At 31.4% G+C, this 17,907-nt stretch overlaps 1 protein-coding gene across 2 annotated transcripts in view; it reads left to right on the top strand.

Annotated features, from left to right (window-relative positions):
* sxc (super sex combs) overlaps positions 1 to 17,907 on the top strand; it is a 34,322-nt gene that overhangs the window by 6,043 nt on the left and 10,372 nt on the right. For both annotated transcript variants that reach the window (XM_008193221.3, XM_008193220.3), the window contains 2 exons: positions 2,724 to 2,920; positions 15,455 to 17,000. In XM_008193221.3, coding sequence (XP_008191443.1) covers positions 2,724 to 2,920; positions 15,455 to 17,000 — 1,743 coding nt within the window. The remainder of the gene's footprint in view (positions 1 to 2,723; positions 2,921 to 15,454; positions 17,001 to 17,907) is intronic.

Genomic DNA, 17,907 nt, shown 5'->3' with positions numbered 1-17,907 from the left:
TTTTGTAAGCTGGACAATATTTCATCTCGTGACAATTTTATAAAATTAGGAGAACTCGCGTTTTTTACTCAGAAACGTAATTATTTCGTGAAATTTGTCAAAGTCGAAAAATCACTAAACTAGAACTAATATGGTGTATTTATTGTATTTTGCGAACTATTTAGCACACTTTTCGCCTGAAATATAATTGTTTAGCGAAACTGGATCACCTGAGAAACCTGAATTTGTATATTTTTTTTTTAGAAAAGAACAGAGCTAAAAAATTGGTTAAGCTCTAATTATTACGAGAAATTTTGTTAAAAATAAGCTCAATTGTGTCGGAAATTGTGTAATTTTGACTTTTTTTGAGTCGAATACTTTATTTATTTTGCGATTAAACTTGTTTTGTGCTAAAATTTTGGGTCTTTTGCTAGATTTTGTTAATATGTGACGTGAAATCGACTAAAATGGCGATTTTTGGGCGTTTTACAAAGTATTTCACTCAGAAGTGTAATTAATTCGAGAAATTTCTTAAAAATAAATCGAAAAAAGCACTAAATATGGTCTAGTTTTAACCTTGTTTGAGCATTTAAGCATATTTTTATCCTGAAAACTTGGGAGGTAATTGTTTAACGTATATTATAAAAAATATAATTGAAAAATGGTTGCATTGGGACTATTTTTTAAAATGCTTTACCGCTGAATACCTTTTTAAGAAAAAACATTTACGTGAAATTTTAAACACAGAATTGAGTTTAAACACAGAGAAGCTCAATAATTCCGGCAATTTCATTAAAAAATGCAAGTTTTGTGGCAAATAGTGCCATTGTCTTCTCTTTGTTTTGAGCTAGAATTAGTTAAAAATGGCATGTTTTTTTGAGCATTTTAGCACTTTTTTATTCAGAAATGCAATTATTTTGAGTAAAAATAAATCGAAAAGTTAAAAATTGATTAGACATTTGTGTTATTAAACGATGTTGCGTTGTATTTTGTAATAATTTTTAGCAAAAAATTTAGTTTTTCGCGAAAATTTTCGAAACACTAAATTGGGTTTCAGGTGATATTATTTATCGTTGATGTGTTTTATTTTATACGTTTTTATGCAGAAACTAAATAAAGAAATCGAATTTCGTCGAAAATGCGGCGGTTTTTGTCATTCCTTTGCACTTTAAAAAGTTCCTTGAGTTTAAATTAATTATAGTTTTTTTTGAGCATTTTAATACATTTTTTAGCCAATTATTTTACGGAGCATTGTCAAAAATAAACTGAAAACTCACAAAAAGTTGTTTTAGTACGTTTTTATGCATAAACTAAATAATTTCGCGAGATTTTGTAAAAAATGCTTCAGTTTTTGTCATTTATTGCACTTCTTACTGGTATTTTTAAAATTAATTATATTAGCTTCACTTGACATCAGGTGCCTAAGTTTGTCTTAATCTTACTTCTTTATTACTTTTTTTTATTATAATTATTCTTTCTCTGGGTACTGCGAAATTATCATCAATAAAATTTTCTGATTATAAAACGTCAAAAGAATCTGGAAATAAATCAGTTGTTTCGCGAATAAAGTTATCATGAGCTGTTTTGCGTGAATTTAATTTCAAGCTACATTTGCTGTAATTGCTTTTTCTAGAGGAATGCTTGTAAATTAAGCTAAATTTTTGCATTTAAATAGGGCGTTAGGGAGCATTTATTAAAAAAAGTTTAATATTAAAATAACAACTTTCGGAGGTTTTTGATTTTTGTTTATTAATAACGAAGATATTTACCGGGAACGTCTCAGTTGAGACACTGTTTTTTAATTTTGTTGCTTTTGTTATTTTAATTATCGCAAAAAAGAGTTTCACCAAAATATCGGTATCAATGTTTTTTTTTTCCTAAAGAAGCTTATTTACATCAACTAGACAGTACTTTAAGGAAAATTCGAACTCTGAAATTGGAAATATAAATAAATAATCAGTTAATTCAATTTTTTTTGCTCATTTAGCTGAGAATTTTTAACAGTTTTATTCGCACTGTTGTATCTTATGCCTTGGGAAGATGAAGCGGTAGGCGTATAAAAATAAATATTTCAGGAGAGTTGATATTTCCTTTGGGTACGCGGAGTGTCTTTGGATTCAGGTGCGATCAAATGGGAACAAAATCTGCTTTTGTGTCAGTTTTGTTCCAAATGGTTGTGAGCCAGCTTTCAGGGACACCCGTTTCAGTGAAAATGACGGTGAACATTGTAAATAAGTTGTTTCTTTTAAGTTTAGGCCCGGTGGCATTGAGTTTCTGGTTTAGAGAGTGGGAATAGCTTTGGTGATTTTCTGTTTGTGGCCGCCTATAATTGACAAATGAGAATGCTGACTAATGGTATTACTGTTGCTGTACAATAATACAGGTATGTGGCTGGTGTCCCGTGCGCCTCCCTGGAATCACACTGGTAAAACTATGGGCTTAGTCTCAGGTAATGTACGCAAGCGAACAAGATGTTTCTTTGTTTTTAGGTATTGGAGTGAGGCCTCTCTGTGCGTCAATTGCTTGCTTGCGTAATGAGTTTTCTTCTTTTTTTCGACCGTTTCTATGTCGATTTTAAGGTGCGTAAGTTGTGCGCTGGCGTATTTTTTCACCTCAGTATGCGTTCATTGCGTTTTGGCGATTTTTTTCTGTCCCAACCTGTTTGGAGAGGCCTCGAAAATATGGGCGCTTGCGATTTACTATAGTCCTTTGTGCTTGTTATTTATTCCTGATTTGTTGTATAGGCGTGTTATTTGAAAGCTATCGAGACTAGACCGGATTTCGCCGTCGCTTGGAGCAATCTTGGATGCGTTTTTAACGCTCAAGGGGAGATCTGGCTCGCGATACATCATTTCGAAAAAGCAGTCGGTTTGGATCCCAATTTCTTGGATGCCTACATCAATCTGGGCAATGTGCTGAAAGAAGCGCGAATTTTCGATCGGTAAGTAAAAGAATCACAGGAAAATGTCACCTAAAATATAAAAAAATAACAAAATTATTGTAAAATGCTTTCTATAAAAAAAAGGCGCTTCTGTACAAATAAATCGCAATAAAATAAAATTAAATTGGGGAAATTTTAATTATTACGCAAAATAAGCCAAATTGTCATAAATGGTGCATTTTTGACGCTTAAACTTACGTCTGTTGATAAATCTCATTATGTTTTTGCGAGATTATGTTAAAATGTGACGGTAAATTGTAAAATTTACACAAAATTTTTTTTTCGGACGTTTTATCATGTTTTTTCACTGAGCAACGCAATTAATTTATAGAATTTTATTAAATAGGAACAGAAAAATTACTTTTTTGTACAAATAAATCACAATTAAATGTAAAAAATTAAATTATGTCAAGAAAAAATTAAAATTAAACTGTAGAAGCTTCAATTATTACGCGAAATTTTGTTAATTATGAGCTAAATTGTGTTAAATGGTATATTTAGATAATTTCTCTTGTTAGATTATGTTAAAATGTGACGGTATATCGTGTAAAATTTACACGAAAATTGAATTTTTTTCATGTTCACTCAGAAAAACAGCGAATTTCTGGAGTTTTTTTTTAAATTACTAAATTTGGTTAAATGTGGTGCAGTTTTAACCTTGTTTCGAGAGTTCACATTTGTTAGAACATTGTTTTTATTCCACTGAATAATACCGCGAAAAGTAGCATTTTGTAAACAAGTTTTGACGTTTTTCATGTTGTTTGATGTCTTAAACATTAATTTTTGCTACATTTTGTTTATTGCTGGTAACTTTTTATTTGTATTTTTTTGTTTTTACGTTGAAAACTCAGAAGATTAATTGTTTAACGAAATTTTGTTAAAAATTAATCAAAAAATACGTTTTTCGCGAGAATTAGTTTTTGAACACTGAATAATGGTTTGCAGGTGATATTTTATCCTTATTGTGTTTTATTAATGCGTTTTTTTATTAAATACTTTTGCGTGATTTCTTAAAAAAAAATCGAATTTCATCGTAACAACTTTTATGTTATTTTGATTATTGCGACTGTTTCACCTAAATGTTAGAATAGAAATGTGATTTTCTAAAGGAAAATTCGAATTCGAAATAAAAAAAAACCTAAACAGTTTCGGTGTTAAAAAGGAAATATTTATTGATTAAGAAAAAATTGTTGATCTTTTTGTTTTTTTTTGTTCGAATTTTTGTGAATTATTTTGAAAATCTATAATAGAAACGAATCCCGAACTCGACTGGTAATTAATTTTCGATCGGTAAGTAAAAGAATCACAGGAAAATGTTACACAAATTATAAAAATTTAACACAACTATTGTAAAATGCTTCATATTTAAACAAAAACGCGCTTTTGTACAAATAAATCGCAATGAAATACAAAAAAACTAAAATGAAACCGGAGAAATTTCAATTATTACGCGAAATTTTGTTAAAAATAAGCCAAATTGTCATAAATGGTGTATTTTTTCGCGCTTAAGCTTACTTCTGTTGTTAAATCTCATTTATGTTAAAATGTGACGGTAAATCGTGAAATTTAGACAAAAAAATTTTTTTCTGGCGTTTTATCATGCTTTTTTTTATTGAGAAACGCAATTTATTTGTGCAATTTTTAAAAAAGAAATCGGGAAATCGCTTTTTTGTACAAATAAATCATAATAAAATATAAAAAAATCAAATTATGTAAAGAAAAAAATTAAATTAAACTGGAGAAGCTTCAATTATTACGCGAAATTTTGTTAATAATAAGCAAAATTGTGGTAAATAGAATATATTTTGGAGCGTAAACTTATTTCTCTTGTTAAATCTCATTTATTCTTTTGCTAGATTATGTTAAAGTGTGACGGCAAATCGTGTAAAATTTACACGAAAATTGAATTTTTTTCGGGCATTTTATCATGTTGTTTACTCAGTAAATCAATGAATTCCTGGAATTTCTTTAAAAATTACTAAATTTGGTCAAATGTAGTACAGTTTTAACCTTGTTCGGGAGTTTAAGAGAATGCTGTGCTCACATTTGTTAGTACATTGTTTTTATTTCATTGAAGAATATCTCGAAAATTAACATTTTGTAAACATGTAGTTTTATGACTAAAAAATTAATACATTAATTTTTGCTACAGATTGCTGGTAACTTTTTATGTCTTTTTTGTTTTTACGTTGAAAACTCAGGAGATTAATTGTTTAACGAAAGTTCGTCAAAAGTTAATCGAAAAATACGTTTTTGCGAAAATTAGTTTTTGAGCACTGAATAATTGGGTTGCAGGTATTTTATATTTTATCCTTATTGTGTTTTATTAGTGCGTTTTTATCGAGAAACTTAATAGTTTTGCGCGATTTCTTCAAAAAAAAATCGAATTTTGTCGAAACAACTTTTATGTTATTTTGATTATTGCGAAAGATAGTCTCACCCGCGGAGGTTATAACGTCTCTATATAACGTCACCTAAATATTAGAATAGAATTGTATTTTTCTAAAGAAAAATTTGAACTCTGAAATAAAAAAAACCTAAACAGTTTTGGTGTTAAAAAAGGAAATATTTATTTATTGTTTAAGGAACTATTATTGGTAGGGTATTGGTAGAGACTTGTTACTTAAGCTACGATCTTTTTGTTGTTAAGTGCGAATTTTTGTGAAATATTTTGGAAATCCATAATAAAAACGAATACAGGAGTCGACTGGAAATTTTTGTCACTAAACTTACGCTAAATAGTCGAAAAAATTGTCTTCAGACATTGTTTTAGAGCTTGGGTAACATTCATTTTTATTCTGTTTTAATGACATCACGACAAAAAAAGTGCAAACTTGATTCATTTGCTTATGTGTATTAATAAATTCTCCACTAAGACGGACGCGATCCTTTTCAACATTTTTTGACTTTATTTTTCTCTTGTGCGAGCAATCTCTAAAGATGACATTTTTTCTTCTTTTCGTTCATTTTACTTTTTTTTAAAGAGGGTTAGTTTTTTGCAATTTTTTTTTCTTGCTATAGCACATTTTTGTTTTAGCTTTTGGTGTTTTTTCTATTTGTTCCTTCAATTTTTTTACTTCTTTGTTCTTTTTTTTTGTCTTTTATGCAAACATTTATTGCAGAATGTTTTCTACATTTTTGATTTTTTTTCTTCTTTTCTTTTCTTTTTATGTAGATTTCGTTTTACAGTGTGAACTGCTTTTATTTTAATTTTTAAAATTTTCTTATTTTGTTTGTTATTTTTTTAGTCTTTATGTTCTTTAAGTGTGTTGTTTTTCTTTATTCATTCTTTTAGTCTTTTCGTATATTACGTTTATTCGTTTATTGAATAAAAAGAGTTACAGGTGTTTTCAGAATCCTTAAAGTAGTATGTTTTTTATATCTATACTATATTATTTAAAAAACCTCAGGAAAAGCGTTTTTTGATGTTAAATAACTACTTTATTTTTATTCTATATGCATGCATACCCTGTGTGATTTTTTTCTGATTTTTTTCACCTATTCTTTAAATTGAGAATTATTAATTAGTGTTAAGCCACTGATTTTTTTTAATAATTTTTTGGGACATTTTTAAACAAATCTTGTTTTGTGCATAAATATCAAAAAGATTGTCGCTAGTTTTTCAAAAAAAATTGAAATTTCAGTTTATTCCTCTGTAAAAATTTGCTATTAATTTAAGTAAATTGCAACTAAATTTAATTAAACACACTGAGACTTAATTAACCTGATTTTATCACAAGTTTTTGTGTAAATTTTTCGGAGACTAGCGGTATTTTTTTAAATAATTCTTGCACAAATATTCAACCATCCTATTTCAGAATGCTTTAGAAATATTTAATAGTTATTTCAGCTACTAATTAATTTTGATTATAAGGGATTTTCTAAAAATTTTGAAAACAAAAATTACACATTAACAAAAATGTAAATAGGCATGGTATTTACGCCTATTTCCGCTACCAGCCCATACGCAGTGTAAAAATCAATATGATTTAGACCTAAACTGCCTTTTTATTCGGGTGTTCTGTGTGAGATAAGCGTCCCGTTTATGTTGTTGGCAGCTATCCGCGTCCAGATGTTCATTTCAGCGGAAATTGTCTAAGAAAACCGGAGATTCCACGCGTATTTTTCGTTACGCAATGCTATTAAATGTTAACTGAATGTGAATTTTTGCTGGAAATTGCATGTAGTATTCATGTTTTGACGTAATATAATGCTATTTATACTCAAATCGAAATGCATTTCGCGTAACTTGAGATTGAACAAGTTGTAGTCAGAAGAGATTTATTTGTAGAGATTATGTGAAATTGGACTGAAATAGGATTAAAGTTTCGACCATTCAAACGTTGTTTTAGCCTACGGTTTACGTAACTTAACGATTGGTTTCAGTTTCAGGACGATATATTCAGGAGTGTCGATTGTAATATAAACGAAATTTGAACTTGTTTATCCACTTGTTTCTTTTCCACAATTTCAAATAAAGGGCAAATAAGTTCGTCTTTTATGGCGGTAAAATTGTTTTTCAAGCGCTAGATAAAAATATGTCATAGAACCAATTCGACATTGAAATATTATGACTTTGCTTCCCTACAAAAACATAATTTTTCAACCATTGTTAAAACATCTAAAATTTGGCTAAAATCTCTTGTTATTGAGGGTTGGTATTGATCTGTTCTTGTTTACCATTTGACTTAAAGAGGTTTTAAAAAAATTTTCTAGAACAAAAAATGCGGTTTTAACAAATTCTATTACCCAAATTGTTAATTTTTTAAATTAAATTTTCTCAAACTGATTTTTATCTCTTTTACGATCGCATTAATGACTGTTGTAAAAAGCTAATTTTGTAAAGATCACGAAAGAAGTTAATGAAGCGAGTTTATTATAGAATTTTATCTCCAGACATCTTTTAGGTGTGATATTAAAAAAGTAGGTCTCTGTGGAATAAAAATTACTTTGGACTCATAATTTCGTCAGGAATCAACTTTATAATTCAGTTTTAAACTAGTCGACAGTTGTCTGGAAAATTGAAAAGAACAAGTTTAATAACAAACTTTTCAGCGATGCATGATTTTCAGAGTGACACTGGAAAAGTTTCCAAAGTGACAGAATCAAATAAAACTAATTTGGCCAAGTAATTTATTCACTTGTGAGATAAATAGCACTTTTTATCACGTCTTAACTTCTGGCAACTTTTGGTCAGTTGCGTCATAAAATCAATATGTGTACGTTATTAAGTTTGAGATTTTAAAGAGCTTCGATATTGATTTTGGTCAATAGAGCTAGAGCAATGTTCCAGTTATTAAAAAAAAACACACACAAGGAAAAACGCTTTGAAATCCAAGATTAAAGGTACGATAAATGTTTCATGATTTATTATTAGAGTTAGTTGCAATAAAAGCGCTCAATGGGGAACAGTTAAGTTGGTTTTATGGGCAAATAAACTACACTTTGAGTGTGTGAAAATAAAAAGTGATTTGAAGTGCTTCCTTAAATAATGTATTGATTTATTCAGATTTTTCCATTACGGTTTCTGAGACATTTATTTCGTCGCGGGTCGCATGTGGAAAAGTCTATTATTGACCTTAAAATGTTAAAAAAATATCTTTTTAAAATGATTTTTAAATATACAGGTTGTTTCCAAAGTTGGCTACAACACAAACTTGTTTTTTTTTTTTTTCAATGAAACAGCCCATATTTTGTTGTATTTTTGGATGTAGTTTTTATCACTGATGTTTTTAAGCTAATGGTTAGGTCGATTTTTCTTTGTTTTTTAAACTCGCTTTTAAAAAAATATTACATAAAAACGAACAGTTTTAGAAAAGTAAAACTTTTACCACTTTAAAAAAGAAAGTTTACATAAAGGACATATTATTTTTTTTGCTTACTACAGTCAAGAAGATAAAAAATGAAGAGTTTTTTTTTTGGATAATTGAAAAATTTTAAACAGAACACCCGAAGTTTTATTTTTGCCCCTAAAAGACCTTTAAATTGTCTCTCTAAAGACATTAACAGTTAAGTGTCTTTTGCTGATTATTCAATAAATATTTAAATTTAAACATTAAAAAAAAATATTAACCATTGTGTCAGCAATCGAAAAGTGAAATTTTCAGATAATAATAACTTTAGTTATCTTTAGGCCATTCGTCAATTATTACAGTGAAATAAAATGTCAACATTTATGGCGAATTTTTAAATTCCCGTATAAACTCCCAACAAATGGTCTGTGATGGAGTTGTTATGTTTATGGTATTAACTTTTAAAGTGAAATATCTTTATTTATTAAAATTAGACATTTAAAATGTTATGTTTTTAAATAGACAATTTTATAATCTTTGAGAAGCAAGAACATAAAATAAGGTGTTACATTTAAGTTTTTTAAGTTATTCAACTTTAACAAACTTCTAAATTTTACTGTGTTTCTAATAGCAATGCGCTCAACAATTGGAACAGATTTAAGTTTGAACTTTTTCCTTTAAAGTGGTGAAAATCCTACTTTTCTACGATTTTTCGTTTTTGAGTAATAAATTTTTAAATAAAACGTGTTTTTGTCAAAAAAATCAAATTATTTCAAAAACTAAGCAGAATCGACCAATACAAGTTTAGCTTAAAATCATCAATATTAAAGCTATGTCCAAAAATTACAATAAAATTTAGGGTGGTCCATTTGAAAAAACATAGGGTAAGTTCGGGAGAGATGGACCAACATTTTAAAAATGCCAATATAAATTCCAATAAACTTTTATTAGAACGACTGATGATATGAATCTAAAGAACAATAGTTAAAATATAAGAAAACATAGATAAAATTCTTGTATCATAATATAAATTCTGAGAAAAAAAAAACAAATGGTCCAATTGACGGGTGAGATGAACCTCAAAACCGGGTCAGTTGAACAATACAGGGTCAGTTAGACTATAAAAGATTAAAGGAATTGATATGGTCACTGTTATCAGGTTATCACATAAGAGGTTGAGATGACAATCTGAAGTTGTGCTATCTTTGCCTTTGAGAACTTTTTTCTTTTTGATACTTTTTTTAAAGTCCTTTGCTTTGCTCTTTCTTGTGTTATTTTTTTTACGTTTTCTTTTAATAAACATTTTTCTTTTTTGTATATGTTCTGGTGAAGTCGTGTCGTGTTTATAGGTGCTTACCTTAGTTATAAATCTCTCGTTAAGTGAAACACAAATTTTTAATTATATCTAAACTATAAACGAAAAAAATGGCACTATAGCTAATTTCCGGCATAGATGCTTAACAAAAATAGTAGTTGAGCCAGCTAACTTTTCGTGAGAAAAATTACTGTAGTGGTCCATCTCAGGCGGTGGTATATCTGTCCCGGAGTTACCCTAACTTTAGTTTTTTTTTTAAATTCATAAACATGCAGCAGAAACGCAGCTATAATCTAAAAAAGAGAAACAGTCAATATCTCTAATAATGAACAACGTTGGAACAGTCTGTAAGAGTTGATAATCAATACGCTAAACGAATTTGCCTATTTCCAGCTGGAAAATAAAGGGTGGTGGTCGTAATCGTGTCTCTATGACTGTTTCTATCCGTATTATGTCACCGTGACCTGCCCTAACTGTGTTAATACAAAATCGATACCGTGCGCTTGTTTGCCCGTTTGTTTCTCACATTATCGTGTTTCATTTCGCTTTAATAAATTTCCAGTTAGTTGTTTTCGTTTCGATTTTCCCCCAATGCGTGGATGTAGATATTATGTTGGGGGTTATTTTAATCGTGCTACAGTATGACGCACTTGAGGGGGTAACACAGGCGCAGCCTCCGAGTTGCATAGCAACCACCACCGTGCTTATTCCAGCTTTCCAGGGCTGAAAATCAGTCTCAGTTTCTTCCACTCACTGCTTTAGTGCCTATAGAATAGCCTAGTGCCTCCCTTCTTTCTTCTTCTATCAATTCGCATCAAAAAATGAAAACTCTGTTGATTTTTCGTCTCTTCGGGGACACGAACGCCTGGCTCCAGAGCACACCGCGTATACGCAACGACAATAAATAACGTAAATTTTGCTTTTTGTTAATGTCGAAAAATCGCAATAACCAGCATGAATTTCCCCGTTAAAGCTCCTCATTGGAAATAAACTGCAAAGCGGTGAAATCCGGTAAGTGCGACGAGTTGGTTGATCGTGGTCGGTTCGCAAATGAAATAGTTGCAGAAGCAGCGGCGATGTGTGTGCTATGGAGCTTCAGTGCGTGGTCGTGTACACAGTCATCGATATTCCGGAGGTTAAGCCGCCACTGGAAGCGTGTGCAGAGTCCTCGAATGGGTGTCTCGGATGGATCAAAAATCAAATTAAGAGGTGCTCACTCAATCTTTTTACCTACTTTCCGTTCAATTGATTGGTGTTTTTCGATCGGTGGTACCTGTTGCTCGAGCTAAGGACACGAGCCATAAAAATAATGATCATGATACATAAAGTAAACAGCTTTTAAGTTTATTGCTTGTTTCTGGGTTGCGGTAAAATTGTCATAATTTTATGAATATTCATGTCATTATGCTCAATCAAAATTATAACACTGACGCTTAAATCGGGTTGGAGCGATTCCAAAAAGCAAAGGTCAAAAATATTTGAAGGAAAAAGTTATTTAAAATATTTACGCTAACGTGAAGGTTTAGGTTTCTACGTTTGGTCTGTCGCGGAAATTCGCCCTATTTTTGTTCATAATCTAGTTCAAATAAATAATCAGCTTATAAATAGCTTTGTTGTAAAAATAAAAAATGTGAATATCGATTTATCATTTTCATGTTATTTGGAAATTGTGGTATAAATATTTTAATTTTTATGAAAACTGTGTCAAAATAAAACTCTGTCTAAATATTGGTTCAAATTTTCATAAACAGTCAAGACTTCTGAAAAATTTTCCTTTGCGTAATGTTTGATTTGGATTAATACATTGCACTAATTGGACATAAATAAATAAATCCTATTTCAAACGTTGTTTTCTTGTTTTTAAGCAAAATATTGGACAAAATGGATCATTGTTATCCAAATTGGTTCATAAAACGTTCTTTTGCGTCACAAGGTAAATTGTCCAAAGACCGGAAAGAAAGCGTTAAAGGTTTGGTTGTATTAATTTATTCCAAAAAAATGGCTTAATTTTTTATAAGATCACCTAAAAATTATCTTAGAGATACGAAATTAAGATAATAAAGTTTTGCTTTGAAAGCTTTAAGAAATTATTGTTCTTATTTCTAGTCGGGGGTTTTTTAAGCTTATTTTTTGCAAAAATCAGGAAAATTTTACATATGATTCGTCTGAAAATGTTTTGCTAAAACTAAAACAGTTATCAAAGCCTCAAAAAATGATTGTTGGGTTACTTTTTTTTGTAAACGAGGGCACTTTTAAAATGAGTTGCTTCTTACAAAAATTGTAAAAAAATACGAAGGGATCGCTAAAAATTAGTGTCTAAAAACGAATAATTGAGAAAACCAAAATTTTTATTAAAGTTACAAGTAATTGTCAGAAGAATTTTATGGATAATTTGCTCAAAGAATAATTTTTCTAAAAATGAGCCAATTTTGAAATAATTTGAGAAAAGCAAAAATATGTGAAATCTCCAAAAAGTGATTGTCGGGCCACCATTTTTTTTGCAAATTGATAAGCTTTATTCTCTACAAAAATTAGAAAAATTGTACGAGTGATCCGCCAAAGAATTTTCCAAACGAGGTTTTTTTTGAAAAGCCTTATTTAAATTTAGCAAAATTTTACGAAGGAATCCCCAAAAAATCATACGTCTTGAACGAGCCAATGCTAAAATATTTTGTAAGCTTTGTTTTCTGCCAAAATCGGAAGAATTTTACGGATGATTTGCTCAAAAATAATTCTTCTAAAAACGAGCCAATTTTAAAATAATTTGAGAAAACCAAAAATTTGTAGAAGTTCCAAGAAGCGATTGTCGGGCCACCATTTTCTTTTGCAAATGAAGCTTTGTTGATAAGCTTTATTCTTTACAAAATTCAGAAAAATATTACGAATGATTCACCAAAAAATAATTTGTTTAAAAGCGTGCCAATTTTAAACAAAAAAATGTGTTAGAAACTTCAAGAAATAGTTATTGCTTTGCTGTTTCATATTTTGCAAACGTGGACCTTGTTATAAGCTTTATTTCCTGATGCAAAAATCAGGAAAATTTTACGGAGGAGTCGCCCGCCAAAAAAATGCGTCTAAACACGAACGAATGCCAAAATATTTTGAGTCAACCAAAAAAAATTCATTATGAAGTAATTGTCAGTTACTATTATTTATGATTGAAGTCAGTGCCAGAATATTTTGAGAAAAGCAAAAGTGATTGTCAGTTAAAATTTTTTTGCAGTCGAAGCCTTTTTTGATTACTGAAGATTTGTTTAAAAATATTCGTCTAAAAACGAGCCATTTTGAAAATATTTTGAGAAACCTGAAGCTTAAAAATTTATTGATGTTTTTAGAAGTGATTGTCGGGTCACTATTTTTTTGCAAATAAAGTTCTTTGAAAAGCTTTATTTTCTGCAAAAATTAAGAAAATATTACAGATAAATAGCATAAAAATTATTCGTCTAAAAACGAGCCAATTTTAAAATAATTAGAGAAAATCAAAAATTTGTGAAAGCTCCAAAAAGTGATTGTCGGGCCACCATTTTTTTAAAAATGAAGGTTTCTTGATAAGCTTTACTCTCTACAAAAATTAGAAAAATTGTACGAGTGATTCGCCAAAGATTTTTCTAAACGAGGGCTTTTTTGAAAAGCCTTATTTCTTGCAAAATTTAGCAAAATTTTACGGAGGAATCGCCAAAAAATCATACGTCTTAAACGAGCCAATGCTAAAATATCTTGTAAGCTTTGTTTTCTGCCAAAATCGGAAGAATTTTACGGATGATTTGCCCAAAAATAATTCTTCTAAAAACGAGCCAATTTCGAAATAATTTAAGAAAACCAAAAATTTGTAAAAGTTCAAAGAAGCGATTGTCGGGCCACCATTTTCTTTTGCAAATGAAGGTTTCTTGATAAGCTTTGTTCTCTACAAAATTCAGAAAAATATTACGAATGATTCACCAAAAAATAATTCGTTTAAAAGCGTGCCAATGTTAAAATATTTTGTTAAAACCAAAAAATGTGTCAGAAACTCCAAGAAATAATTATTGCTTTGCTGTTTTTTATTTTGCAAACGTGGACCTTGTTATAAGCTTTATTTCCTAATGCAAAAATCAGGAAAATTTTACGAAGGAGTCGCCAGCCAAAAAAATGCGTCTAAACACGAACGAATGCCAAAATATTTTGAGAAAACCAAAAAAAAAATATTATGAAGTAATTGTCAGTTACTATTATTTATGATTGAAGTCAGTGCCAGAATATTTTGAGAAAAGCAAAAGTGATTGTCAGTTAAAAAAATTTTGCAATCGAAGCCTTTTTTGATTACTGAAGATTTGTTTAAAAATATTCGTTTAAAAAAAAGCCATTTTAAAAATATTTTGAGAAACCTAAAACCTAAAAATTTATTGATGTTTTTTGATGTTTAATTGTCGGGTCACTATTTTTTTGCAAATAAAGTTCTTTAAAAAGCTTTATTTTCTGCAAAAATCAAGAAAATATTACGGATAACTAGCCTAAGAATTATTCGTCTAAAAACGAATCAGTATCAAAATAAAAAAAAACAAAAAATTTATTAAATGTGATTGTTGGTTGACTAGTTTTTGCAATCAGGGAAATTTTATTACGGATGATTCGCTAAAAGATAGTTCGCCTAAAAACGCGCCTATATCAAAATATTTTGAGGAGTTCTAAAAAGTTACTAAAACCCTAAGAAGTGATTGTCGCTTCAGTATTTTATTCAGTTGAAGATTTTTTTGTAAGCCTCATTTTGAGCAAAAATCAGCTTAATTTTACGGATGACCTGTCAATAAATTATTCGTCTAAAAACTAGCTAATACCGAAATAGTTTGAGAAAAATAAAAAATTTATGAAAGCTTTCAGAGTGATTTTCGTTTCGCAATTGATGGCTTTGTTCAGAGGTTTTTCTGCAAAAAACGTGAAAATCTAACGGAGAATTTGCCAAATAATTATTGTTCGTCTAAAAAAGAAACCAATTTTTTGGTTTGCTCGATATAGTTCATGTAAAAAGATTTATTGGAAAGTTTCTAGCCACTATAACCGGTTTAAAACGTATCTTTTAACAGCTTCAAATAACCGTAAACAAAACTGATCGGCTAATTTTCTTTAATAAAAGATTTGCAATTTAATTTCCACATTGCGGTGAAGTGCTTTGATTGCTCTCCTTAGAAGTCCAGACCACCTACTAGCATTTGTTTTAAACATCATTAGTTTACCCGTTTTATATTTGTCGTATTAATAGATCGTTTAAACTTCTTTACGTAATTTACGTTTTATTTAGGTAATTTAATTAATAGTCCCAATAAAATTTATCTAGAAAAAATAAGCCATGTTGCACCAACTTTGCGCGATTTGTTTGCAGCTTGAAAGTTTCGCAATTACACAAATTGATTTATGCTTAATCGGCCCCCTAGTTAATTGGATTTTTTCCAGGGCGGTAGCGGCGTATTTGCGGGCCCTAAACCTCTCGCCCAACAATGCCGTCGTCCACGGCAACCTGGCCTGTGTCTACTACGAACAGGGTCTCATTGACTTGGCCATCGACACGTATCGAAGGGCCATCGAGTTGCAGCCCAACTTCCCCGACGCCTACTGCAACCTGGCGAACGCCCTTAAGGAAAAGGGCCAGGTGGCGGAGGCCGAAGAGTGCTACAACACAGCGCTGCGCTTGTGCCCTTCACATGCCGACTCACTCAATAACTTGGCCAATATCAAACGCGAACAGGGTTACATCGAGGAGGCGACTCGCCTCTACCTAAAAGCACTGGAAGTGTTCCCAGAGTTCGCAGCCGCTCACAGCAACCTCGCCTCCGTGTTACAACAACAGGGTAAACTAAACGAAGCGCTAATGCATTACAAGGAGGCGATCCGGATCCAGCCGACCTTCGCCGACGCCTACTCCAACATGGGGAACACCCTGAAGGAGATGCAGGACGTTTCGGGCGCCCTCCAGTGCTACACTCGGGCGATTCAGATCAATCCAGCTTTTGCCGACGCTCACAGCAACCTAGCGAGCATCCACAAGGACTCGGGAAACATTCCAGAAGCGATACAGTCGTACCGAACGGCCTTGAAACTCAAGCCGGACTTTCCAGACGCCTACTGCAACCTCGCCCATTGTCTTCAAATCGTCTGTGATTGGACAGATTATGACGCCAGGATGAAGAAATTGGTCAGTATTGTTGCCGACCAGCTCGAGAAAAACCGACTACCTTCGGTCCACCCCCACCACTCAATGCTCTACCCCCTATCACACGAGTTCCGTAAAGCCATAGCGGCACGTCATGCCAACTTATGCCTGGAAAAAATCCACGTGTTGCACAAACACCCCTACAAATTCACTACAGAGTTAAAGGGGCGGCTGAGAGTCGGTTACGTGAGCAGTGATTTTGGGAATCACCCAACCTCACACTTGATGCAGTCGGTTCCGGGGTTACACGACCGCTCCCGAGTCGAGATTTTCTGCTATGCGTTGAGTCAAGACGATGGGACGACGTTCAGGAGTAAAATATCGCGCGAAGCTGAGCATTTTATCGATCTATCGCAGATTCCCTGCAATGGGAAGGCGGCCGATCGCATTCATGCCGATGGTATTCATATTTTGGTCAATATGAATGGGTATACCAAAGGCGCCCGTAATGAGATTTTCGCGCTGAAGCCGGCGCCGGTTCAGGTCATGTGGTTGGGGTATCCCGGGACCAGTGGGGCGAGTTTCATGGACTATTTGGTGACGGATGCGGTGACGTCGCCGGTTGAGTTGGCCAGTCAGTATAGCGAGAAACTGGCCTATATGCCTTATACTTATTTTGTGGGGGATCATAGACAGATGTTTCCGCATCTTAAGGAGAGACTCATCGTGAGTGATAAGAATAACAGTACAAATTCGAATTTGGCCGATAATGTGGCCATTATTAATGCGACGGATTTGTCGCCGTTGGTTGAAAGTACGGAGGTTAAGGAAATCAAGGAGGTCGTCAAGGTTAGTATTTTTAATTTTTTAAAATTACGAGTTTTTTTAGTATGCTTTAACTTTTAATTAGTGGGAGTATTTTTTCTTAATTTGTCTCATTTTTGATTATCGGGGTATGTGGATTTATTTATTGATTCTTTTCGTATGTTTTTTGTTTGGTGGTGGCTAGCAAAATCTAGTGAGACGTCAACAAAAAAAAGTTCAATATTATTGTTAATAAAAATTTTTCGATAAAATTGGTTTTATTCTGTGCTGGAAGAATTGAAGAACTAACTGTTTCACAATAGTTATTTATTTTTAACGAGTTTGGGTATAAATCGGAGCCTTTATTTCACATCCACGAGGTGTAATAATAAATGAACCGATTTACACAAAAACGAGTTGAATACAACATTTTACTTATTGAATTTGATGTCAAAATAATAATTAAACTTTTTTGATTTTTGTGGAGCAGTATATGTATTTATTATAAAACTGTTTCTATTTCTAATACTATGTACTTGCTAATTTTATAAATATTGTTCTCCAAGTACCAACGAGACGAGCGAAAGAATTTGGGAAAATGTTTTATTAATTAGTAGCAAAGTAAACTCTTACCAAACATCAACAAATATTTGTTGATTATTTAATAAGTAAAATAAGTAACTGTAAAAAAGACAAACGTAAATAAATAATGTTACCTTCCCAGAAGTAAAATGAAAAATTATTTTAATTTAAAAAAAATGTGCAAACGTTGAATTAATTTTTTTCTAGATGAGGTAATTATCTTTTTTGCGGTGCTAAGACGTCTAGTATATTGACATTTTAATAATAATCATAATAATTACAATGTAATTAAAAAATACGATAACAAAATTAAAATTTCCTACAAGTTGTTCCTACCACAAATTGGACCAAAAGGCAGCAAAGCTGATCA

This window comes from Tribolium castaneum, chromosome 1 (genome assembly GCF_031307605.1).
Source record: "Tribolium castaneum strain GA2 chromosome 1, icTriCast1.1, whole genome shotgun sequence".
Taxonomy (NCBI): domain Eukaryota; kingdom Metazoa; phylum Arthropoda; class Insecta; order Coleoptera; family Tenebrionidae; genus Tribolium; species Tribolium castaneum.
Note: the sequence above shows the minus strand (reverse complement) of the source record. Positions and strands in the feature narration are given on the sequence as shown.